The following is a 26,715-nucleotide window of genomic DNA, read 5'->3' on the forward strand; positions in this document are numbered from 1 at the left end:
CAGCATTTCAAAGGGCGTTCCTGTTGCTGCTGCCGCCTAGGTCAGCATATAAACTGATGGTAAATTAAACGATCTCTTTTCTACTTGCCAGCTCACTTTTTACTCAGCCGGCGCATCCACGAGTTGTAAGTCGCATTTATTTTACAGTGAATCACGCTAATGGCGTCAGTTAACTGTTCAGATATGACCATGATGGCCAGCTCTACCCAACCATTGGCAAACAGTTTTGCATATACTTTTGCACCGTCTTCGACGCCACCGCCGAATGTGACCTTTTTGCACCAGCAACAACAGGAGCTTCCTCATCAAGTCATGGCTCGATGTCTTGCCACTCATGAACAGCCGGCACCGAAAGACGGTCAGATTGATAAAACGTTAAAATAATTTATTACCTAGAATGCGGAAATCAGTTTCGAAAATTTACTTTTGCATGTTTTTCTCTCTATTATACTGAGTGGACATAATTTTCAGGATTTCAGCAGCAGTCACAACCGCACTCCTCCGGCGCAGAGGCCAGTGATGATTGCCCGGCCGATATTCTTGCACAGCTTCTGCAGAATATTTCTCCTCCGGCACCACGCAACGACCCGCGGTCACAGAGCAACAGTTTTTCTACCAGCCTTGTCAGCAACGATCACTCTCCCATCATGCCGTCTCCATGGAAACACCAGATTCACCTAGCGCAACGTTTTCAGAAGCAGCAGCAGCCACTCCCGCTACCGCCGTCGCAGCCGACTTACTCCCTTCACGGGCTTACGCAGCAGCAGCAGCAGCACCATCCTCAGGCTTCTTCGACACTATTATTCAACTCTCCCACACCATTATATAATCCACCAGCTAACGCCAGCCTTCATGAGCAACAACACACCCTCTTCCCCGTCACTCAGCCATCACCTTTGATGACCACGAATTTGTCGCACCCGAAAATCACCCTTCCAGCGTCATCAGCACCATCAGCACTACTAACGGGCCAACCAGCACCACCACCAACCGTAACTCATTATCTGTTCCAAACACCGAATGGAACGTTTTTGCAGCCGGCGCATTTTTTTCTGCCCACGCAATCCTCCTCTGCCGACAATAACGTGGAAATCGGAAGTTCAGGTGGAGATGGCGGACGCGGTGGCAGTGGTAACTGCAATGCGATCGCGTCCGCCCCCCTACACTGGGAGCGCGGCGACGATAAGCCTGCACCGCAACAACTGCCTGAGGAGGATGTCATTCTATGCGGCGGCGGCGGCAACGGCAACGGGAACGACGGTGCGACCAGTCTATCGCCACCTGCAAACGTTTCCTACGATTTGCTACCTGGGCGCAAAGATTTGGATCCCGCGGGGCTTTTCACGGATGGACATCCAGAGGAAGCTTTGCGCCGGTTCAAGCAGCTGCGTGAGCCATTTACTGACGAAAAATCCATCAGCAAAGCCACTTGGAGTATCTACCAGAAAGCCATGTCAGTTTTTCAAGTTGTTTTGGCGCGCCAGTTTTTAAAAACCAATCCGCACTACCATGCTCGTTACAACGAGATCATTTTGGAAATATCTCGTCACATTGAGCGCCATCAAGCACGCCCACATCAATGGACTAATATGATGTCACAGCAGCAAATTGACCAGCCTGGAGGCGGAGTGACGGCCGATGCCAGCCGGTCCAAGAATTCAACAAACAAGAGGGAGTTAGCTGACGACAAGTACACGACGCAGGCAATGAAACGCCCACGATTTCAGGAGATGCACTGACTGACCGCGGACGACTGTTGACTAAACCTACTACATTAAACGCGAAAGCATGTCGTCATAACCATGAGCATTATAAAGTTGTCGTATTTCTTTATTATATATGATGGTCTCTTCACCAGTCAACAGTCCGTGACAATACCAGCGCCCACGAATATGCAACAGCAGCAACCGTTTTTTGTGGTGTTTGAAGGACTTAACTGTTCTGGGAAAACTGAGCAGTCTAATCGGCTTGCCGCATTTTTGCTCGATACGGGGTACAATGTAGTCACTTATCATCGACCAGAGGCCCCGATTTCTGGAATATATTCTCCAATTTGCCGCTTAATCAGTTTGGCTTTATCATCCAGCTCCCATTACAAATTATCACAAAATTATTTACTCCTCGCTGCTAGCCGCGCGTTTCTCAATCGGACTATCGCCACGGACTTAGCGGCTGGGAATATAGTAATAGTAGACCGCTACCTTATCTCCGACCTAGCTTACGGAATATCGCGCGGCCATTGTCTTAATTGGATGACCGCTATCGAAGCTCCATTAGTTAATCTGACTCCTCATGTGACCTTTTACTTGGATTTAAAGCCGATGGACTGCCTGCGTCGTATGCTTAGAAGCCGTAACCCCAGTTTGGCTGAAAGTCGCTCGGCAGCCATCGACGATTTGGATAAGGTATCTACCGCTTATAAGCAATTATTATCGGCTTCCGCATCATCATCGTCGTCGTCGTCGTCGTCGTCGTCATGTGTTACGTCTAGTCAAAACATGTGTGGCTCTATTTTTCATATACCTGCAAATCTGTGTCCTGATTTAATTTTCTGTAATGTTTTAAAAATGTTTTTTGAGTGTTACACGCTGCGACTTAATGAAACATCTGCTGCCAAATTAGTGAAATAAATATTGCAGCAAAACTTTCGGTCGTTTTGAGAGTAATGTAGGAAGTGAAAGGAGAATAACGCGAACGCAATCAAATTTTTTTTATTCTCACAACACGCTTTTTAAAAAAGAAGAACATAATTTCACAGCACGTTTATAAACTTTTTGTTTTTATCGATGTGGAAAATTCGCGGTTGCTCATAAAAAATTAGCAATTCAATTGGTTCCTTTGGCGGAGAGGAGAATTTCAGTTCCAACCTGGCCATCTGTTTACGTTCAACAGGAATGTCGTCAAAATTATGGTTGGGCGTTAGGTCAAATGGGAAAATACTCTGTGAATACAAAGGAAAAATTAGATTATGATTCTCACTTAGCAATTATACCAAAGCCATAATACAAATGAATAATGCCAAATAACTTTACCGTGCCGTATCTTAATTCTTTGATGGAAGTATCTGAAGAACACCCAAAATGTCGATTACCCAGCTGACATGCTAGGGCATCATACAGTAGAGCATATTGGTCGTTTTCAAAATCCATTTTGTACGTATGGATCTGATTGTCGACAATTAGACTAATTTCCTCGAGACCAAAGTGTTGGAAGTTTAACGGATTTTTGCGGTAGCTACCCAGATATGATTCGTGAGTAACCATAGCGAATATTATTCGGTTGGGAATTTTTTCCGACCCAAAAAAATTATCAAATGTATACAGCCGCTGGCCGGGTGTTATGGCTCTCGTGCGAACATCCGTTGCTGAATAAATTTTATAGATGGCCGGCTGGGATGACAGCCGCTTCTGGATTTGATCATTTAGTTTAGGTGATAATTTCACAAATCGGCTTAGCACGCGCATATCCAGTATGTTGAGAAAGTAGTTTGGCATAATATCGTCCGACATCAGGTAGAAGGATGGATTTCGCTTAAACAAGCGTATTCTAACTGAGACCTCTGGTAGTAAATAATTCTCCAAGTAAAACAATTCGTGCATTATTCTTCCGATCATTTCAAAAGGGCGACCTTCTTTCGTAATGCGGTATCTAGCTATAAGCCCTTCATTTGTTTCCGCGTTCAATAAATCGACGCTGTCTAAGCTGTTTTCGGGGTTGATGCGACTCAACCCGTCCTTGAACCACATAATATTTCTCAACAGATTTTTTTTGACTCCGCGGGAGTAGTTTAGAAGGGTATTGAAAAATCCCTTGTAGCCATAATTACCGTAGCTTACGACGAAAGGCGTACCATTAAGTTCTATTTCCACTCTTTCAAACATCATGTAAAACAATAAGTTGACCGGGGCTGCGTCCTGTATCCCTCTCTCATTCAGTTTCGCAATATATTCCTGCTTTTCTTGTGGGCTTAAAGCTGCTAAAACACGGGCAATTGCCGGGTCACGCAGCGGATCCACGGTGTAATGCTGCTGCCGCTGACCATCTGCTCTTTGACTCGCGTTAACTACCCCGCCTTGTGCTGCTGCTGATACAGCGTTGATAGGATTTGCAGCGACAGCGTCATTGTTAGCGATAGGACGAGTGTCGCCGCTGCTTCCTATTGTGCTGTTTGAGGACTTAATTATCCCTAGGGATTTGCTACTATCTCTTTCTACAATTTGAGCACGCATATAAAGCTGCACGTCTGACAAGTCCAAATAATACTCAGTGGCAGGAATTACAAATTCAATAACTTCAGAGTTATTAACAACCTGATTTAAGGGTAAGAACTCCATTGTATGACTGCTTTCAATGGTAGATTGACTGACTGGCGGATCGAATAATTGCAACTCATCCGGAAACTTTTCAATAGTCGCTTGACTTTTCGCAGCTGAAGCCATTTTACTTCTAAACAATAGATGCCAGTGATTTTCCACGCGTTATTTTTTGAAAAAGACCAGTGCGTATCGTTCGGCGTCGAGATCGTCGCGTTCCTCTTCGTCGTCGCCGTCGTCGTCGTCTCCGATATTTTCCAATTACTGTAGACTGAACTATTGTCCGCCTAATTACAGACCGGTTGGCTCGCCTCCTTCTTTTTCTACCGTAAGATTTAGCCGTTTTATTTATTGTGGACCAAGCGTGCAAGCAGTGTCAGAAAACACTTTACAGACTACACGCAGCAAACAATTAATGAATGCTCCAACCCACACTTTACCTTCCTTTTATACATCATCAACCTGCAAAGTGCAGGGAAACACCACCCACACTTAACTAACCACGCCCACAACACTGCGACCAGACAAAAAACTAGAAAGCAATTAAAATTACGACACAAACTATTCAACCTAGTGAAGAGCACCAATATCATCATCATCATCATCACGATCATCCTACCGCTTGCGGCTTAGATTTTCGATAATGCAAAGTAACCGTAGTTTCTCCCAGGGTGTCTTCAGTCCACTCCATTTTCCAATCAGATTTCAGCGTTACTTCCGGATTAGCTTTACTGAACCAGTTTTGAACGGGCAGGTAAACTCGACTCTTTGGTTCATAACCCTTTTGGAGTTCTTCTGCAGTTGACAACGCTAGCACGTTTTCCAAACGTCCACCAAATCCTGTTGAATTAACATGACTAAGATGTAGAATGACCTGGCGCCGACCACGCGCCGGATCGACAGGAAGGCGGTGTCGAATAAGCCGAGTGTCACCATACTTCGAAAACGACTGTCCATGAAAATAACTAGTTAGAACGTGATGTCGTGTAATTCCAAGCACTTCGTCGTACGTCAGTCCAAGAGCGGCCGACAGCAAGTTCCCTCGGTTGACGAACTGGAAAACGTTTTTTTCGCTGACCCATTGAAATTTTCCATCAACCAGCTGAATTTGTGGCTTTTCGTTTGCCCATAACGTTGTTCCGCAGCTAACCATAATGGCTTCCACTACCCGGCTGATAGCAGACACAAAATCTGCTGGTGTTTTTCAAAGTCCGACTCAGTCAAAAAACCGTCAAAAACGCGTCACCACAATTAGGGCTACTGTGGTAAACAGTCAATTGGCGCTGCTCCGGTGGAATTCTAGTGAGTTTTGCTGAAGAATAGGCACGGACGAGGGCAACTTCCCAGGGCTCTTCCTGCTCCCGAAAGGATAGAAGGGGAAATTGCAACTTATTGGTAAAATGTGTCGGCGTATTATGAAGTATAAGCGTTCCGTAAGCCGGCGAGGCCGCGCTGTGTAGAGTGATATAGAATCCGTTGTCCATCATTCTGCTGCAGGTGCATCCTGTAAAAATATCTGTTACCCGACTGACAGATTCCGTACACTTGACAAGTCCTCTTTATAAAACTGCGATGGTCGATTTCGAGCTTCTCCTACTGCTCGCCCGTTAAGATCTGATAGACGGTACGTTATCACCGGGCCGTAAATTATGTCAGCAATCTTGAAAACTTCGTCCGAAAATGTGCGCGTATAGCCTTTGCTGAATTGCGATTTTTTAATTGCTACGCGGACTGCTTCACCAATCCTGAATGCGGGCTTTTGCAATTTAATGAACTTTTTCTCTTGGCCAAGTTTGAACAGCTGAGACTGATGTTGCACCGTTGTTTCAGCGGGTTTCATTTTTGTGCCGGCATGCACCCTCATGTTATAGTTGTTTACAATATTCTGGAGAGACGAGAACCAGTTGGGGCTTTTGGTGAGAGTAAAATGACGAAACAACGTTGTTTTTAAAGTACGATTGAAACGTTCCGCTAACGCTGCTTTAAACCGCGATGCCGAAATCTGATGTCGAATACCGTATCTTGCGTAAACTTCTTCCACTTTGTGATTTAGAAATTCTTTCCCAGCATCTGTCACTACAGAGAAGAAAACCAAAAACAGAACCTTTAAAAATGTACATTCAAAATTTACATACAAAATACCATTAACAATACCTAAAACAACCGGGCGCCTATTTTGAAAAATCTTTTCCATAGCTTTTGCAACATTGTTGCTTGACTTGCTCACCAGAGGCTGGGAAAAGGCATATCGACTGACGCAATCCACTGTCGTTAATATATATCTGTACTTTTCGTTGAACTTTTTAATTTTCTGTAGTTCAACAAGATCTGCATGCCAAACGTTATCAATTCCCACACAAAAATTTTTTAGTTTGGGAAACTTGAACCGCACAGGTATATGGAGAGTGTGAATAACTTGCCGCGAGAGAAATTCCTTTACGTCCCGCAAAGTTATTTTTGAATGTATCTCATTCTGTTTTTCTCTGGCCGCTCTATGCAGCGCCCCAGCACCGGCAAGATAAGCTGGAGATGCAACATCAGTATAAAGTCTCTTTAGCAAGGTTGATTTTCGTCGACTTTCAGCAGCTGTTGGCATATCGCGCACTACTGGTTTTTTGCCGTTTTTGATCGGCAATTAGCGCTCGCTCGCTTGCTCTGTACAAACACTTACCAAATTAGTGAGCGTAATTGCAAGATATCCTTAGATTATTAGATTCCCCGTTTCCGTGGCACGCTCACACACTCACACACGCACACCGTGATTCCACTTTTAACACCAAATTAAAAGCAATGAACGGATGCACTAATGGGATGTTTATGTCTAGTGGTCGAGGTGGTGACGACAGGTGGTAGCCGTCAGTCAGTATGTTAATGTCAACAGTCTGAATAAGCGCGCTTGTCAGTCGCTGGTGATTTATATATACCAGTAAGTCACACCCACACAGACAATCACATGTCTCGCCCACTTGGGAGGCAGGACTGGGTGTGCGCAAGCGTATCCCATGGGGATGCTTGTGCAGAAGCGGACATCTGGATAATTATGCTATTATTCTCCTCCTCTTGACCACGCCGCCATTTTCGCCTACTGGCTGGCTGGCTACGGACAGACAGGTTTTATAAACCGAGCTGTATGCCGGCAGATCTCTGCAGTTGCCCGCTTGTTTGTGGGCAACTCTTCAATTCCAGTCGGCATGGTTCGGCGTCATTTCACGGCAATACTTGGAAGTGTTGGCAAACTTTTGTCCTTTGATCTAGATTTTAAAAGTCTGCCTAGAAAGAGAAACGAGGAAGTCATCTGCAAATGCCAGGCGGCAGTCATATCTGAAAAAATCTTTGCGGTTGGAGTGGGAAAATCGTTTGCAACGGCTAAACAAGACGGAGCTAGGAAATTATTGGCGGTAATATTACGTAATTACTATTCGTGTTTGTTGACCGTATTGGAGAAACCAGTAGAGCCCAGGACGACACAAGAATCCAATTATTACGATCGTATACGCCTCACCCATCTGTTGGACAATATCGCGACAGTTTTAAATTTTGACGTTGAGTATCGCCGCGTTCCTTCTGCGGAAGCAAGTCGCTGGAACTGCCAGGCAGCAGTGGCCAACGAAGACATTTATGTAATTGGTTCTGGACTAACTACCTTTTCAGCCAAGTCCGACGCTGCTCGTCAGCTTCTCTGGACCATCTTGCAGCGGTACTATAAGAGAATCTTGGAAATCTTGGAGTGCCCTCCGAATATTGCCTGCGGCGGCCGTAGTAAGCCGCCTTCAGCCTCTATCCTTTCCCCAGAATCACCACCACTATCTCACCAGCACATATTTTTAGAAAATGCCGCGAAGATCACTCCGTCTAGCCAGCCAGCGGTCTCTGTCAGCCGCTCCCCTTCAAGACAGGGATCAGCGGCTAAACACTAATGGTTGCCAGTTATCCTCATCCACACCGCCGCCACCACCACCACCACCAGCACCACCACCACCAGCAACACCGCCTCCCCCTTACAATAATACTACAAATTCTGCCAGGCTCACGCATTATCATGAAAACGACGACGACGACGACGGTGGCCCCGCGACCGCAGCCACCCGCGAATATGAAGTAACAGTGCTTTACTCCACGAACCGTGCCCACCAAGAAGATGACTGCCGCGAAAACACTCCGCCAGCAGCCCCTCCAACCACACCTACCTTTAACAACAACGACGACGACGATGACATAATTTCCCTGGCAGCCAACGTGTCAACCGGCTCCGAGTCCCCTCAAAACAGCCACCTTGCTTTGTCACTTATTTTGGTACGTCGCATGACTAAACATATATTCGGAGAGAAATGACTGAATAAAAAATATTATATATACTTCTTTTTACAACAGCCGTTGCCTGCGCCCGTTGTCACTCATCACTATACACTCGTCTGCTTGACACGCATCTCCAATTTCTACCATTTTCAAAATATTATGGAGCAGCCGCTTGTTCCACTGGATGCCTATTTTGAGGCTTCTCTCAATTCAACCGCCATCCCGCGCCCGGGACTGGAACCGCAGCCCCCGGCCAGCTATGTTCCTGACGCTTACCGCAAGTACACATATCTTGACATCTACCGCCACTTCAATGTCCGTCACATACAGCAGGTGTTAAAAAATTACTTTAAAAGCTTTGTACAATGTCAGCGTTGTGCTAGCTGCTGCACGCTTATTATTCGCAAACGCGGTAAATTGCGCATGTTTTGCCTGAACTGTCAGATACAAGTGGTGGTAAATAAGCGCATGGGAACTAGTTCCGCTTCCGGCAATAGCAGGCCTACAGCTGTTGTTTAATGCGTGCACGACCGCAACGTGAGCCAGCGCGAGTAATGAGTTCTGCTGCTGCGCTATTAATTACGATCACAATAATAAAATGTCATTGCTGCTGCAGTCATCACCATTACGAGAACCGCTACGTTCCTTTTACTTAAACGGTATCTTATTCGCCCAAAAACTATAATCACGTTCATATTTCATCGTCATCCGTTATGTAAAAAGTGCTGTGAACAGAAACTAAAAAATTTGCCAATGATTCCACAATAAAAAATGTTAACAGTCGATTGTTTTCAATTCCAAAAAGACTAACAAAAGTGTTCCGAAAATTTCACGAGAAAAAAATCGTTTACGATGACATTTATTCACCGTGCCGTTCCAGGCGGCGTCCAACTTCGCGCCCCCATGCCCGAGCACCACCTCCACCGTTTCGTCGTCGGCGTCCTCCACGTCCTGAGCGTCCAGGCGGCGGGAGTGCTTCGTCAGACGGTGGCGGGGGAAAATCGTAGCTGCGACCATCGTCCATACCGCCGCTGCCGCCGTCATGGCCGTGCTCACCAGCTGATAAATTATTATTTGTAAAACGAAGATGTAAAACGACCACTTCAAGCACGCCAAGCGTTAATTTGAGAAAATTTTTGAGTTTACCTTCACTCTCAAAATTGGCGGCATCGTCATCACCCACATCGTCTTCCTCCCACATTTCTTCTTCACCATCAGCCACACCACTGGATGGTGGATAAACATCGGGAGCATCATCCTGCTGCTCCTCGATCGATTCCATTCCGTGGACACCGCTGATACTGCTCCGATCTTGGGATCTAGCCAACTGTGACGGCAGACGGTATCCTGTTTTCTCGCAAAAAAAATTTAAATATGCCAGTATGTAAGAATAAGGTATCCGCAAAAAAAATATTTTACTTTAAGAAATACCTTCAGCGCTCACGCGATAAGATGTGTCGTGTCGGAGCGGCGCCGATGGAGACCCGGAATGTGTCGAGTAGGAAGAATTCCGGTGAAGTCGTCTGTTCGCTGTTTCCTCTTCCTCATTGTCTGCCAACAAAAAACTCTTCCAAAAATGGGATTATGAAATTACAACAACAACAGCAACAACAACAACACAACAACCAAATACTCTTCTGCTGCAACGCTTACCCGCAGAAATCCCTTGGTGACTAGCCAAATTGTTGCTGCTGTTGTTGCTGCTGTCGAGCCCAAAGTCCAACAGATTCCGCGATCCTATCAAAAAAATACATCGCATAGAAAAAGCAACTGCAATTCAAATACATTTTATAATATCGCCAGCTCCTACCGCGGCATTCCTCCCGGTTAGGAACAATATTCAGCTCGACATTCTGATAGATTCTGTCGTCTCCAGGGCCGCCGGCCATGCCGCCAGCGCGACCATTCACCTCCTCGTTCCCCGGCAGACCGTTATATTCGGGATTATAGTGCATCACGGCTTCATGTTGTTGAGCCGGTGGTGGTGGTGGTGGTGGTGGGGCGTCGGTGGGAGGCCGCTGCTGCCGCGAGAAGAGGAATGCCAATGGACTGGAGCGAGGCGTAGGCATATGTCGCGGGCGAGATGTGCTGAATGTCGGTGAGAAACTATGATTCTGCTGTGGGCGGAGTGGGCGACTTCGATTGAAGATCGGAGTGAAGGCAGAATCTTGCTGGGGTGGTACGCGAGGGTTGTTGTTCCGGTTGTTGGGATTGACGTTAGCGCCACCGCCGCTGGCTGCTCCTACACCGCTCACTCGACCTAGCCGGAAGCCGCGTTTCCACAGGACACAGATCACGATTATAACAACGAAGATGATAACACCAACGCTGATTCCTGCTGTGGCAAACTGGTCTAATGCCATCCCACGCCGTGTTTCGGCACCTACAAGCAGACACGGTGGACAGGACAAATTATACACAATTGCCCCGGTAGAAGCAGCAGAGGTTGCGGCGGGGTTAGTGGTTGTTGTAGTAGTGGTCGTGACAATGCTGAATTCCGCTGATGACAACAACACGGATGCATTGGAGGTAGCGGTGCCCACAACCGAAACAAAATTATTTTTTCCGTCGCTACCGCCATTGGTGATGTTGCCACCTCCATGGACATAACTGATGTTATTAAGAATTATCGTAGGAATAACTGTATTATTAGCAGTAGCGCTGCCGTCACGCCTGCTGCTGCTGCTGCTGCTGCTGTTTCCGGGCTCCTGCTGCACTTCCGACCGAGCGATATTAGTGCGTGTACTTGTGTTCACTGGTGGTGGAGGGGAATTGCCATGCAGGCGCGGTGCACTTGCGTTAATGCCAATGTATGAATATACAGCGGTTGCCGTAGCCGACGTGCTGTTCATCAGTGAAATGGTGGTAATGGTGGTGGTGGTAGTGGGTAAAAAATTGTCGAGGGTTAGTAGCCGATTAGTAGCGGAATTGCTGGCGTTATGGTTGCTGGACACCGGAACTGCTGAAGCCATTTCCGTTACCAGCGTCACAGCCGCCAATGTCGTTGGCGACGAAGACGAAGACGACGACGACGTTAGCGTTATGCTCGGCGTAAAGGATGTTGTTTCTGGTGATGTTAGCGTACTTGTCTTATTGGCGCGACTGACAGTTGTGGTTGTTGAGTCATCACCATCATCATCTATCACCGACGACGATGCTGCATGAGTCACAATACGATTGCCGACCGTGCTGCTGGTTTGCACTGACAACCACCGAGACCCGAAACGTAGAGGATGCAGGGACTGGCAGCGGCGACGGCGACAGCGGCGGCAGCGTCGCCGTCGCTGAGTGGCAACAATAACGCTGGCGAGGTTCGCTCCACTGTTATCGTTGTTATAAAGGTCGGGATGAATACGGTAGCAGTACTAGTAGTAGTCTTAGAGACGGTAGTAGTGGGAAAAGTAGTGATAGTAGTGGTAGTAGTAGCAGTGGTAGCGGAAATAGTACGATTAACAACCACAGCCGGGTTAACAGTGAAGCCGTAGCGTTGCGATAGTGTTGTTGATGTTGATGTTGCGCTCTTACCGCTATCATCACCGCCTGCGGGAGTCATGGCGCGCGTGCTGTACTCCTTGTCACGTGCAGGAGTGGTTGTTGACCATGATTCGGTGACAGTTGTAAATGGTGGCGTGCTAGGCTTCCAGCCTGGTCGAAATGGGGGTGTCGTTGCAGTAGTCCACGTGCAGCATGGAGGATATCCACAACCGCTACGCAAACCTATAATAATACTCGTGCACATATCACACTGCCAAGTTTCGTATTAGGCCTCGGATGTTACTTTTACCGTAATGCATTCAAATTTAAAGTATTTATTAGCTCGTTCAGTATATACCTGCAGGGCAACGATTGGCAATGACGCGCAGACCCAGGTTTTCCAGGCACTCCAACTCTCGACAGCGGCTGGACCCATCAAATACCGTAAGGGAGAGGAAAAGTAGCTGCAAATCGGGAAAATTGTGCGTTGGGGGCCAATTGGGAAGCACATTAACATCCGATCCGGTCATATCCAGCATACTGACTCCCTTCACAATGACTCCGGGCTGGTTATCCAACGGCCACAAGTTCACCTTGCTGTCGCCGCATTTCCAAAACGTTTCCCGACAAACACAGAAATATGGGCAGGCAACGACGGGGGTGGAGGCAGCGGCGGATACAGCGCGATTAACGGCTGCGGATGCAGCGAGAGCGCCGTCTGATAGTAAAGGGCGCTGTAGTGCAACAGCAGTACACGGCGATATTCCTGCTACCACGATAATTATCCCTGCAATTAATTGAGACATGCTTTTGTACAGCGTACAGTCATCGATAATTGAAAATTTTAGAGCTGACGAGCGTATTGCATGGAAGTGTTTTCAAAGTGAAATCCACAATCTGCTTCTCTCTTTCTGTCTGCACTTACCTTAGTAACACGATAATGTTAGGCCAATGAGCTAAAGAATGCTGTTCACTGATAAGATGAGTGTAGTTTTTATTCGTACACATCCACACAACAAAGCTTCATGGCGCCATCGTAATGGGTGAAGTCACACAAAAAATAAAAGTCAACATAATACTACTGAGAGCATGAGAACCTCCAGTAAATGGATTTCTTATCGCATGTTTTCGAAATAATAATGTTCTGCACTGCTTGTAACGGAGAGAAAGAGAAAAGCGATATCCTGCGTGTTGTAAATCGCAGTTCACTTAGTGGATGCATGGAAAGTGCATTCGGTACACAAGAGCAGATGATGGTTATACTGATGATAGAGGGAGACAGAGAGTGAGAGAAAGAGAGCGCGCGCCCATCTGTCTACCTGTTTATGACTGTGTGTGTGCGTGTGTGTGCGAGAGAGCGCGTGCTGCATGCTGCATGACTGCAACGCCAGTGTATCGCTGATACGCTGCGAACCTCAAGAAATTCGCAGCGCAGCTGCCGCTGTCTGTGCAAGTGTGCACGCGTGCAGTACGACTGCACGGCTGCGACGGGAGTGTATCGCTGATGCATCTGCTGTGCGAACCATAAGCAGACTCGCAGCCCAGATGCAGCCGGCGTGGTGTTGCGAGGGGTGTCGCCCCTGGCCCCTGGCAGGGGTGTGTTACAGCACACCAGAATGGGTAGTATTCATCAGGCTCCCATCGGTGCAACCTGGCATCCACTGCTCGAACGCCTTCAATATATTCGGCCCGTTATCAACACCAATGTACCCAATCTTTTCTCTAATTTCGCATTCCGCAATGACTTCTACTGCTAAAGTGGAAATATCTTCGGCTTTATGTGTGCGCTGAATCGGGGGCAGGCCAGCATATGTCGACGAAGTTTTCATTGGCGGTCCAAAGAAGTGCACCGTCATTCCAAGGTATCCCCGTTTCGAACGACTGCTCCAGATATCGATACAGAGAGCAACTGGCTTATCATCGGTTTCTTTCAGAAGTTGTTTCAAATTTTCTTTGGCGGTGTGTGTCATTTCCTGCTGCCTCCGATTAATGGTTCGTCTTGATGGCCACTAGATGCGAATTATCATTAAAACCGAAAACCGTGTAATCAACGTTGAATAAAAAATTCGCCTGCGCACAATGAATGAAATTTCATTATAAAAGTAAATTATTTAGGAATGTAGTGCAACGATGATTTTACAACGTTGGTAAAGCGATTAAGAATTAAACCCAGAATTTTGTTAAAATACAGAATATTTGCACTCACCATCAGTGTAAGGTTTCCAGCTCGAACTCCAAATGCCTCCAGTTTGGCTTGTTTCTTGGAACCGTCTGTAGCGCGTGGTGCAGTAGTGAACGCAACAACATCCTGTAAATTGTCATTTCTGTTATTTACTGAAGGGTAGATACTAGATATTATTACTTATTTACTGAAGGGTAGATACTAGATATTATTACACCTCACTCCAAAAAGCAGTGCTGCTGGAAAGTTTAAGTTAACAGTAAAACTTACTTGCGCTTTACTATGGTTTCGCTTCACATGGCTACCAAAGTTAGCGTAGCTGTTGACTGCATTAATACGCTTCCCTAATGGGCAACTTGCGGAGACGCACAGACGGCAGATTCCCGTGTGATTCCGTTGCGGGACATTCGATTTGCTCTTTCCGCTGACCGAAGATCTCTCAGTAAAAAATTCTTTAAAGTACTCCGCGTCCGTTCTCTGCAGACTGCTAGAACTTGAAGCCAACACCGACGTCCCCGTATTGGCCGACGTCGACATATCCGAATCTGGACTCGGCGCATCAGTATCCATCGGAATCCAGAAATAAAGTCACATCGAGACGAAAGCTGGATGACTTTTTTTACGAAGAACCAGAGGTTTCACAAAAATTTCAGTAAAAAAGTAAAAAAACTAAAACTTCTTACCCGTGTCTTAGCGTGTGATTTAAACCAGCATGTTAACTTCAGATTAAACCACCGCAGTCGGTTGCCAATGCCTTGCGTTTCCCAATGCATTACCATAGAGGCAACGTCTTGGGCGGTCGTAGCGTGCGTCTATTCAAGCAATTTTCTAGACGTATGCTTCTTATATTAAGGAAATTTATTATATGATTCTCGTCCAGAACGATACGAGTACAGTAATAATTCTGATATTTTCCCCATGTTAATTTCATTTTTGCTAGGAACTGGAATCCGCAAAGTTACGCTAAACTCGAGTTGCGTTATCTTATTTTTGAGTTGCGCTAGAGTTAAGTTTTCCTCTCGGCGAGTTAAGTTTGAAAGTTAAGTTATAACTCGTTAACTCGAAAAAAACTCGCGTCAAGTTAAATAGTTAAAATTAACTGCCCAGGTCTGGTAAGATGCTTTTTGAGAGGACACAGGAGAAACGGTCCACTCAGTTTCTGAAGCAGAGAATCAGTGTTGCTTTAATGCGAGGTAACGCTGCTTCTGTTCAGGAAACGTTTTGTATCGGTAAGAGACTTGGCGAAGTGTATTATGTGTTGAAATGATGAACTGCGTAATTTTGCTTTTAACCTATGTCAATGGAATAAACCAATTAAAATTTTTTCCTGCGCCCATAGCCACAAAATGCAAAATTTATACTGTAATTCGTGATTCTTGCCGGGACTGCAGACTGGCAGTGTGTCATTTTGACGTCACTGACAAACAGGGAGTTTACGGTGTGCCAACAGGAGAACTACGCATTGGCTCTGTTTCTGTTCGTGTGCTATCATATGGGCGGTGGTGTAATACCGTGGCCACAGCACTGCCACTTAATTTAAGGAAACTATAAACATTTTTATCACACATTTGTCGCCCCGTTTGCAGAGGATAGTTTTCTGTAAATTCTTATGTATCTGCCAAATTAACAAAGACAAAGTTTGCGAACGCACGCTGTTTAAGAAGTGCCGGGATGAGCACATGTTGTTATGGGCCTACGATGACTTCCCGGCGTAGCTTAGGCGTACGGCTCCCAACCGCCACAGGGCGCCATCCGGGCGAGAATCGTCAATTCTCGTTAATATTTTGGAGAAAATTGGCTAGCCTACTCGTAGCTGTTGAATTTTTAATTTTGCTTACTGATTAGTGTTTACTTTTAGTACTGATTACTGTCAGGAAAAATGCACAGACTGTGCAGCATCACTACTGATTACTATGCTTCTGTCTTCTGTGATCGATAAACTTCTATTCTCGTCGCGCTGTCGCATGCCTAACGGAGGTAGACTGGAGAACACTTCAAGTACCCACTACACATGGTCATAGTGTTGAGTCTGTTGACAGCTTGGCACTCTGTTCAGTCTGCACATTCATACTGGCTACTGCATCGTGGATATTCGCCTGCAATTTGCAGTTTTTATTGACAATCATATCAGCAGAATTGCAGATGATGATTGAGGGATTGTTGGTGTTTGGGTAGCTTAATCGCATCGGACACGTGTTACTGGCTTCGGCGAGCACGAAGATCTGGAGCGGGCGTGCAGTCTGCGCAGCTGCCATGCAGATGTTTTGCAGCAGTGTGGCGACGTGGAACGCCGTGGATGTGCTCATGGACGGTCTGCTGCAGCACGGCCACGTGGTCAGCGTCGTGGACGGCGGTCTGCTGATTGACTGGCAGTGTGGCCTGGGCCCACAGCGTGAATCCGCACATGTACAGCTGGTCGAATATGGACGCATCTTCCAGTGCCGCCAGCCAGTCCTGGCACGCCCCCGAATCCCAGTCCCCCACGACGACGAGTGCAGCGAGGAGGACGTCGATCACGAGGGGCTGTCGGTGCAGGTGCTGCTGCGCCGCCATCCCAATCCCGGTGCCGCCTGGATCTGGTACCCGGGAACGGCGGTCCCCGTTGCATCCTACCACTATGAGCATTTTGTGTGGGTGCAGGTGCAACTGTCGGACGGGCAGGGCATCGTGGAAGAACTGCTGCCCTGGATGCAGGTGCGCGCCGTCACACCGCCCGCGGGTGCGGGCCCCGACAGCGGTCTGGCCCGCGTCGTGCAGGGCGCCTTCGTCATCCGCTCGTGTCATCTGCCGGCATCAGCCTCCAGCCGTATCGCCCCGGCCCTGCTGCTCAAGCAGGTTCTTGGTGGTCGACGGGGCAGAGTCTTGTTCGTTTCGCTCTTCAACCAGACACTCCTCTACCTGCAACGGGAGACGGACACGCCGCTGACAGCTGAGCAAGTGGTAAGCCGTACATGCTCTTCGACTTAATTATCTGGCACGGGTGATCCTGTACTACTGCGGTACGGAACTATAAAGTGTGTAACGGAATTCAATTAAGAAGTGAATTCCATCAAACATGGGCTATAGCTTACAAGGGTATTTCTGCTGCAGGCTAAAATTGATACCGTGTTACTTCCAACTACAGTCAGCCAACAAATTGTTGTTTTTACCCAAGCTGCCCATGTAAAGGAGGATATCTTGTAGCTGGTGAAACGGGTAATGTTTGTAAGGCGTTGCTTTGACTTCGTTGCAGGAAGGGTTCTGTGCTGAGGAGGATGAAAGAAGAAGATACTCTGCTTGTGAAGCTAACTCGCACTGGCTTTGGCAGCAGTTGCAGCTGCTGGGGGTGTCGGTCATTCGGCCACACAGTCGCAAGGTCAGCATACCGGTGGCCAGTGGCAGTGGTACAGGGGCTTGCTTGCGCCTGCCGTTGCCGACGGAACTGCTGCTGGAGGTCTTCCGCTGTCTGGACTCCGTTGGGCGCGTGCGCTGCTGGCGGGTGTGTGCCGCGTGGCACCGCATCCTCCGCACGACCGGGAACTTCCCCGATGTGTGCGTCTCCGCCACGGAAGGCGAGTACGGCCCGACGCCGTGGTTCTTTGAGAGTGTGCCCCAGGCCGGCGTGGGCGGCCAGTACTGGGTGGTGGCCTGCCTGCTCAAGTGCCTCACCGCCCGCACCCAGCTGGCGGTCTTCATTCATTTGCAGGTGCACCACGCCCGCCAACTGGCCGCACCCCTCCAGCACGTTCTCCGGCCCAGTCGACGCCGACTGCCGACGCTGGTGTTCTACGACTGCGATTTCGGTGGCAGGACGTGTGTCGACGGGCTCATTGGCCGGACGGTTGATCTGGCCGTGCGGTGTAACTGCGAGCGGATGGTATGGAAGCAGTGCTGCATGGTGACGCAGACGGCGGGTAAGAGGCAGCTGGCCCTTGTCCCGCTGCAGGCCTTCAGCACGCAGTCACAGCCGGAGATGGAGCGGCAGTTGCGGGCGGTCTGGGAGGAGAATCGCGGCCTGCAGCCGCCGCCAGTCGCCCCGCGCCAGCTGTTGCCCGCCGCCGCCGCTATTGCTGACTCCACATGTATCGGCCAGCCGCGGGACAGAGAGACGGACGTTGTGCGTTAGGCACCGCCATGAATAGCCGGTGCTTACTGGGGGACTGGATTCACGTTGCAGGCTCTCGACTTCCAGCAACCACAGTGGGATCCACATCCGTCTACGCAGCACCGCAATGTGCAGTGGACGGCGTCGGCTCGCGGCGATTTCCACGTGGACGTCAGTCCGCTGACGACAGTGACGGCGATGCACGATGCCGTGATTAGACTGGCTGCTGGCCCGTGGCCGGCAGCCGTCTTCCTTGTCGACGGGTTACCCTGTCCGGACGGCATTCGGCCGCCCCAACGCGTCTGGCTTGGCAACAACCTTCGCTCATAAATAGATTATGCAAAATAATACTTACTAACAGTTGATTTTCCTGTTAGTCTTCACTTTTTATACAGTGTCGTTAGCAACGAAAAGCTTCACAACGTCCTCATAGGCTAAAATGGTTTGTGTTATGACATTTTGTTTATTTAATGTGCATTGTGCTAAAAACAATTAAATTCCTGTTTTTAGAGCAAATTAGTCAGCGTTGCGGTACTGCTATTTAATAATAAATATACCGGTAGGTGAAAAAGTTGTTGGCAGTGGCAAGTTACAAAAGTTGCAGACGCTGGTACTCTACGCGACAGTTAAAAGTCAAAAATAACGAAAGCTCACGTTTTCTCTCGGGTTATAAAGGTACCGTGCTTGAAAGGGCCGTATCAGTTCTTTTACAATAGCAAGACGACAACGCTGCTTCAGAAAAGTAGTAGACCGCGCGTCTCCGGTTAATTCCTGAATTTAATTTACCACCCACGAAATACAGCAATTCAGGTAAAGGCGGACTAAATTACCTCGACCTAGACGCGACGATGATGGAGGTAGCCACTAGCCAGTGGGCCGGATGCGCGCGCTACAGGCGGCCTGTGCGACGTGTACTGGCCGGGAGGTCGTGTTGCATCGTTCGGGATACGACCTGCCCTACCCCGGGCTACCCGTCATGCAGCCTCCGCGGTTTGGCAGTGACAAGGTGAGCAGCCTCCGCCCCTTTCCCTGGACGCCCTCACCAACGCAACGCGGACTTCCGCCACCGGAAGCGCTCCTTCCGCTGGGCGTCACTGCGTCATGCGTCCAACCGACACAACCGCCTTCTCAGAACACAGCGCAACTGGACGAAATCACTTCCGGTGAGCCGTATCGGTCATTGGCATATCCATCTGGATGCGATGCGCCTGGACCATTTTGATTTGCATGGTTGGGAACCTCGAGCCGGGGACCCACCCTCCTTTGGTTGCCGTACAACCTGCAGGTCGGTGCCCTGCGCAGTATCCAGGATATCCACGGCGTGGCCAATGGGTACAGGTGGGTGCTGCTATCTGTACGATCCGAAGAAAGGTCATGCACTGGCCGTCCGCTGCTGGCTATGCACATCCTTATTGGCATGGCGCTTAAAAAATTAAGCGACCACCGGGACGTGGTCGCCGACTCGCGAAAAATCGCAACGCCGGCCGGAAACGGTTACGAAACAACATTCCAGTTGCCGCGCCTGTTTGACATCTTGGAGCGCACTATCAGCCGGTGGACGCTGTCCGGTCTGTCCCGGACGTTAATGGACGGCGTCATCAATTCGGTACTGAAGGCGGCCGTCTAGGCGTCTACGCATACCGCTGTCTATCCCCGAAGAGTATTCGGCCGCAGATGATCGTGCTGCCGCTACCGCTGCGGAAAGCCAGCAACCCGCTGACCGCCAGCAACCCGCTGACCGCCAGCAACCCGCTGACCGCCAGCAACCCGCTGACCGCCAGCAACCCGCTGACCGCCAGCCACCCGCAGCAGCACTGGCACTGGAGAAAACTAGGATCCTTGACACGGACCTGCCGGGCGCCGTACCTGCAAAGGTCACAGTCATGTCCCTCTTCCTACCCGTCGCCAAGATGTGGTTCTCTCAGCCACGCGCCGCCGGCGATTTGCATGTTTTCTTTAAGACGACCTCCCTTCCCTCAACAATGTACTGGAGACGGAAGTCAGGCAAGTGCGGTAGTTTCTGAGGGCGGTTAGCCGCAGTTGCCGCGCGTTGACAACCGCCGGATGGAAGAACATCCGTCCAGCATGTGAGTGACGAGCTATTCTCAAGCCGGTGCCGACCAGCCGGCCCAACGCTCTGCGCGATAGCAGCGCACAAGTCCAAGTGTCCAACGGCCCGTCATTATACAGCTATATGTGGACGCCAGCACATTGAAATGTGGTGCACCACTTACCGATATTTTTCCGCCAGTGGATTGACTGACTGATTGTTTTTATTAAGTACTAGTAGCCAAGCGGGGCACAATCCGGCACTATCACATATCCACTTGGGAGAAGAGGCCCAAGCGATTGTTCGTTTGTGTGCTCTAGTTACAGGGCCGGAAGACCCGCAAAGTTACCGGGTAGCCGCGTAGTTAGAGGAAATGCAGCAGCCGGTTTGGGTACTGAAGCGTGTAATCACCGGAAGTGTGTAAACCACCACCGGGTGGAAGTTTGTAGAGATTACCTGTTAATCACTGATTAACAGGCTGTTTGATGCGGCGGTGTTGAAAGGAAAATTCTAATGAATTTAATGGAGTTTTGCCTGTCTTACGTGACGGCAATATAATTTGCTAACGTACGTGTGATGATTGAATTATAGTTGTGAGCCGTATGTTTGTGTGTTGTGATTGTGTAATTGACCTTTCCTTATCCCGTGCATTACCACCAGCACAGAACAGTCGTTTTGGTCTCCAGGACCGCCTAACAAGCAATCCTCGTTGAGAGACTTGAGAGTCTCGTTGTAGTACACTGAACGCACGTCCTATGGTCTGAGTGGCACTAACGATTTTGGACGCATTTCTGATGTTGGAATTTTTCATCTTTCTAAGCAGTGTACATCTGCGCAAGCGTATTGTTATGTGTAAAGGCAGCGGTTAAAATACAACTTTGGATTTTTGCACCAGATTGCCCCGCTGTGAAATTGTTAACAAGTTTTTGTTTGCGTGGCCAGCGGGCAACGAACGGACGTAATCTAACAACAGGAATATTTACCACCACACAATACATGCATTATTAGCATGCAACACTATTCATGACAATAATACTACTAAAACGATGCTCTTAAAGCATCTCAACTCGAATTGCTTACTCAGCGCTTCGAGGGAGCTTACGACTGTTCAGGTTGGAAAAGAATGTAAAATCACGAATCAGCTATGATTACAATTACCAGAAAGCGGCCCGACGGAGTGACAGCTTTCCCATAGAAGAATGGAAAGCCGCTAGTGTGGGATGTTACCGTGGCAGACACATTTGCCCAAACTTACATCGGCCAGACGTCCAGGGTGCCGGGGACGGCGGGGAGTGCAGCGGAAATACGGGAAAACCGTAAGTTAGGAAAGTACAGCGGGCTGGCAGATCGCTACATTGTTCAACCGATGGCGTTCGAGACAACGGGAACATTTGGACCGCTGACGAAGAAGTTCTTTAAAGATTTGGCGCGAAAGATTTGTGACTGTACATGCAACCCTCGCTCAGGGGAGTTTTTGCGTCCGAGAATAAGTATCGAGATTCAGCGAGGAAATGCAGTATCTGTTCTCGGTACTTTTAGTGACATGGTGGAGAAGGAAGATGTGTATTTTGCCTTTAAAATTAGCTAAACGGCAATGATGTCAAGGATTGTTGTTCTTGTTACTTGTGAGTAGTAAAAGGCGTCCCGCAAAGGGATTTTGATCTCTACTTCCCTACTGGACTTCCTGACTGCAGTTTGTGACGTCACAATAAGTAATCAAATTCCACAAAAAGTTGAAACTAAAACTATACTTTGTATTAATAATTTACAAAATATTACCATAGTTACTGATTAAATCGTTAGTTGTTGACTGTATTTAAATATTTGCTCTTAGTTTTCTATAGTGTATAAGGAATCCCTTGACCATTTACTGTACTGTATTATTATTTGATTTATGTGCGGGGATAGTATAAAGTAGATGAAAGCATTAAAAACTAAAGCGGATAAGACGCATAAAAAAATTACGTTATTCAGAATTTTATATAGTTTTTAAGCACAACAGCGAAATGAAAACCGGTAAGTAATAGCTTGTTATTCATCGTCCGAGGTGCTCATCTCCGATTCGCTTTCTCCTATGTCATCCACGCGCGGGTCATCACGGACTTCCGGATGGTCACCTGACAAAATGAAATAAAACCATAATATTATAGGAAAATGAATACACATAGACAAGCTGATCATACCATACAGCGCGTTCTTAGCCAGGTTTATGGCAACATCCAGTTTGTTCAAAGCAGCGCTGACATCACGTCCGTTCTCAGACTGGGTCAGGTATCGGTCAGCAATGAGAGTGCTAACAGTGGACATTTCTTGACAATGGGAAGAAACGCTTCCTGGGCTGCAAGAAACTGTGAAATAAAACTTAATACAAGTCAGAGAAACTACACTTACCAATGGTCATCTTCAATGTTTAGCTTTGATTTGAGATGTTCAAAGCCATTTATCAGGGAGAGGCAGTGTTCCTTAATTTTGTCGTTATACATTGATACAGAGTTTGACAGCTCAGTCAGTTGTTTCCACAAGGATTTGTACGCCTTGGTTCTGGCCTTGAGCTCACTCTCCGACAGCTGATTGGTAGGCACAAGTTCACTGGTCGTTCCAATGTGAGTTCGCGAATTTTTCTCCAGCAATTTCGTTTCGTCTTGTTTCTTTTTGTTGTCAGCGATGATGCGCGTGATTTTTGTGAGTAGTGTGATGGGTAGTTTGATATTTCATCGATCCAGTAGCCTCATCAGACGATGGCATACTGTCTGGCGGACAGGCAGCCAAAAGAGTTGCAATGCTTTCCATGTGATACTTTTCCATTGCTTGTGCAACGTCCAACAGCTTCTTCAGTATCACAATAATAGCAGTGAACATTGCTTTCTGATGGTGGTGAATGTACGCAAGGTCAAGAGCGCTCTTCTGAACTTGCGCACCAGTTTACCCTGTAAATAAATGCAACTGATAATTAGGTTACTGCATAAAAACATTTCTTACCGTCTTGGTGCGCCATTCGTCGGACTGGATGTTTAAGTACTTGGTGGTGTCCACAGCCAGCCGGTTTCTATATTTGATGTCGTAGACATTGCTATGGCTGGCAAAATCCTTAAAATATTGTAGTTTCGTTGCGGGTTTTTGGAATCCCTAAAAGGCAGTAAACGTCAATACATACCGCCATTTCTTTTCAACTTTACTTAGGACTTAAAACTGACAACTACAACAGTGGGTGAAACTTACAGAATTATTATGATTAAATAACGAATATAATCGCTGCGCTTGCCAATTGCTTACGTTAGTGTACATGTTCATTTAAACAGAATTACCCATAATTGTGCAACACTTCGTTTTGTTTTTTTATTTTAGGGTATCATTTGGAGCATTTATCGTTTACGTGCGTTTGTTGTTTACCACGTAAACGACAACTGCTCCAAAAAATTTAACCCTTGTTTTTTTTGGTTAATTAGCGGGTTGATTTGAAGCAGAGAGTAGTTTAAAGTTAAATTTAGCAGTCCAAGTTTCGTTTAATTTAAAGAGTATTTTTTGGGAACATCTATCCTTTGCACGCATTTGTTGTCAGCGCGCAAACGACAGCTGCTCCATAAAAATACAGTCCTTTACCGGGTAATTAGTGTATCTGAATCGGCAAATAGAAAGTAATCACAAGTAAAATTAACCGTCACATTATCTATTCCGTTGCCTAGAAAACAAACGTCTTTCTACGACAAACGGAGAAGAAACAGCAGTGAAGGTAATCACATAGCAAAAGTCACACTGACATTAATGACTTGACTTGGTTAATTTCACAAGTGTTTATATAAGCGCTCTCACACGCAAAATAGTTTACCGAGAAAGATAATGCTGTGAAACAAATTGCTGTGCAGCAAAATGCGCACAGTATTTTGTTGATATAAACAGTTGTAATAAAATGCGTTCACGCAGTTCAACAAAATACGTGCAAACATTGTAACCAAGCTCCTGGATTTATTGTAATGCTCAATCATGAACAGCCGGACGCTTCCAACGACTCCGGTAAGTGAGAAAATGTGAATTAAGTAACACTGCAAGTCAACCGCACCTTTAATTATAGGATACGATACGGATTCGACAGTTCCTTCAGCTCCTATGAAACAGAAGAAGAAATTGGTAACTTTGTAAAATCCTGGAAAAAACAATATTCCATATATGTATCATTTTCAGACGATTGCGATTGTACTGAGGAGCAACGCGGTGTCAATGGAGAGTGTCGAATCACCAGCTGAGGAAAATGGAAAAGAAATCCAAAAAGGAACTCGATCAAAATCTATTTGAGAAGTTGACAAAGTTCCTGATAAACTTCCTCGATGTGTTCGAATTTTTTAAACCAAGTATATTACATTTTCCACTATTAAAGACTACGCATGTGGCTTTTTTCATCTTTATTGTCATGCCGGAAAAATCTCTGGCTCGTAATATTTGTCACCAGTCGAATGGCCAATATTTTCAAGATTTTGTCGTCGCAGCTGACATGAAGCAATAATATTAACAACCTTATAATTTGTTATTCGCGCTCCTTTGTAACCCGTAGCAATAAGCTTTCGCAAAAAGTATTCTGCACACTTTCGTGACTCGCGTAGTGTGCGTCCACCATTAACCGTAATTTTTCCGTTGCGATATAATTGGCAGTGGAATTTTTTTCGGATATATTACGCACCACAAAAGACAAGAGAATTTTAGGATCGTATTCTGTGATAAGGTCTCTGTTCAAATTAAGCTGGTGCAAGTCGATTTCCACATTCAAGTGCGCAGTTGCGACGATATTAGTTATTTGCGCCATGTATCCAGAAGTTGGTTATGATCTCAGGTTCCAATGGCCTTTCGGAGCAATAATATGTGGACCAACAATGAGTGGTAAAACACAATATGTTCTTAAAATGCTGAAAGGAAATGCAATGGACGTCGTCCCCAACCAGAATAGTGGTAGCATACAGTCAATGGCAAACTCGTACGAAGAAATTAAAAAGATTTTTCCACCGACAGAATTCGTTAAAGGGTTAAAGGACGATTTACTAGATTCGGAGTTTTTTCTAAAGCAGAAACTAATTTGCTGATTATAGATGATCTAGCGGGCGAAATGGCAAGCAGTGAGTTAGCCACAAAGCTATTTACGCAAGGAATACATCACAGAAATTTGTCAGCAATTTATATCACACAGAATTTATTCAAGCAAGGTAAAGGTCGGGATATTGCCTTAAATACTCAATATATTGTGTTGTTTAAAAAATGTTCGCGACAACAACCAACTGGATTATTTATCACGGCAAACAGGATTTAAGCATCTAAAAAAAGCGTATAAAAGATTACTGCTATCTGTTTGAACCTTTGATTTGGATTTAAAACCAAATTGTCCTGATTATTTGCGTGTCAGATCTCATGTTGTGCAAGAAAACAAAACGGACTTGCAAACAGCAAGAATTTACACCGACCCGAATTTTTGTGCAGTGCCGTCAGCATGACGAAACATTTGAAAGAATTTGTTTTTTTTACTGTTTCTCTCGTCGCTCAACCCCAAAGATCGCAGAGCTGTCGCGAATCATTGTAACAAAAAAGCATATTAAAGGACTGGAAGAGTGCTGCTTGAATATCGTAAAAAATACCGTAAATTTATCACCAGAAAGTACGCGAATTTGCAGACGCTGGAAAAGCCGATACGATTATTAGCTCTTCGACGGTATCCCACAAAAGCTAAAAGCGCTTAACAAAAAGGTGGTTTTCTGGGTGCAGTGCTGCCAGTTTTAGCAAGCGTTCTGGCCGGAGCGGTAAATCTTAATTTAAGGTCATGGAGGTACATTATATTGTGCCTGAGCGGGATATCAAGAAGCGAGCCGCCGAGCTGACAGTTTTACAGGCTCCACCTGAAGCGAACAACATTTTATCGCTTTATGATTTGACATCAAAAATCCTTTCAAGTCAAAATTTCAAGTGAATGGCAGAAAGCACAATTACTTAGTAAAAATTTAGAACGGTTCATGGCATTAAAGCCCAGAGCACTTCAAGAAGGTAATCCCTTGATAGTCTGTCCAAGTGTAAACGACGCCACAACCTGACTCCATCAATCTTAACCACACCGTTAACTGAACCCAAGAAAGAAAAAAGAAAAGAGTTCGCGCCACAACAGCATCGTCAAAATCACGCAGAAAATCAAGAAAAAAACCCTGACTGATATTGATTCGATGATTCGATGAATATGATCTCAGTGTTTTCATTACCGTCAAATGAAAAAGGGAGACGTGGTAAACGCGTACTGGAACAAACGCTAAACGAAACAAAAGTATCACCCGATACCAAATTCCAAGCT

General features: G+C 46.7%; 2 protein-coding genes across 4 annotated transcripts; one reads left to right on the forward strand and one right to left on the reverse strand.

Moving 5' to 3' along the window:
• Positions 1-9,281: 9,281 nt before the first annotated feature.
• LOC129595128 (uncharacterized) lies at positions 9,282-14,182 on the reverse strand. Of its 3 annotated transcripts, XM_055492042.1 has the most exons (9): positions 13,794-14,182; positions 13,009-13,104; positions 12,442-12,870; positions 12,135-12,326; positions 10,420-10,992; positions 10,263-10,346; positions 10,041-10,160; positions 9,756-9,956; positions 9,282-9,668 (listed from the first exon to the last, which is right to left on the reverse strand). In XM_055492042.1, the coding sequence occupies exons 3-9, from the start codon at positions 12,620-12,622 to the stop codon at positions 9,469-9,471; spliced, it is 1,551 nt and encodes a 516-aa protein (XP_055348017.1). In that variant the 5' UTR covers positions 12,623-12,870; positions 13,009-13,104; positions 13,794-14,182; the 3' UTR covers positions 9,282-9,468. The 3 variants fall into 3 exon arrangements, with proteins under 3 accessions (XP_055348017.1, XP_055348016.1, XP_055348015.1); XM_055492041.1 differs by lacking the exon at positions 13,794-14,182 and having other exon boundaries at positions 13,009-13,183; XM_055492040.1 differs by lacking the exons at positions 12,135-12,326; positions 12,442-12,870; positions 13,009-13,104; positions 13,794-14,182 and having other exon boundaries at positions 10,420-11,594.
• Positions 14,183-16,088: 1,906 nt separating this feature from the next.
• Positions 16,089-18,792, forward strand: LOC129595138 (uncharacterized). The gene is made up of 2 exons (XM_055492054.1): positions 16,089-17,205; positions 17,498-18,792. Exons 1-2 carry the CDS (start codon positions 16,519-16,521, stop codon positions 18,368-18,370), a joined length of 1,560 nt encoding a protein of 519 aa, XP_055348029.1. The 5' UTR covers positions 16,089-16,518; the 3' UTR covers positions 18,371-18,792.
• The last annotated feature ends 7,923 nt before the right edge of the window (positions 18,793-26,715 follow it).

The sequence above is a fragment of the Paramacrobiotus metropolitanus genome, unplaced genomic scaffold (genome assembly GCF_019649055.1).
Source record: "Paramacrobiotus metropolitanus isolate TYO unplaced genomic scaffold, Prichtersi_v1.0 Parri_scaffold0000074, whole genome shotgun sequence".
NCBI classification, from domain to species: Eukaryota; Metazoa; Tardigrada; class Eutardigrada; order Parachela; family Macrobiotidae; genus Paramacrobiotus; species Paramacrobiotus metropolitanus.

Excerpts from the sequence above, each read along its gene's own strand:
- LOC129595138 (XM_055492054.1), top strand. The coding sequence starts at position 16,519 with ATGCAGATGTTTTGCAGCAGTGTGGCGACGTGGAACGCCGTGGATGTG. Across the intron at positions 17,206-17,497 it reads CGCTGACAGCTGAGCAAGTG|GAAGGGTTCTGTGCTGAGGA; the intron begins GTAAGCCGTACA and ends ACTTCGTTGCAG.
- LOC129595128 (XM_055492040.1), bottom strand. The coding sequence starts at position 11,581 with ATGGCTTCAGCAGTTCCGGTGTCCAGCAACCATAACGCCAGCAATTCC. Across the intron at positions 10,161-10,262 it reads TCACCAAGGGATTTCTGCGG|ACAATGAGGAAGAGGAAACA; the intron begins GTAAGCGTTGCA and ends TTTTGTTGGCAG. Across the intron at positions 9,957-10,040 it reads TTATCGCGTGAGCGCTGAAG|GATACCGTCTGCCGTCACAG; the intron begins GTATTTCTTAAA and ends GCGAGAAAACAG.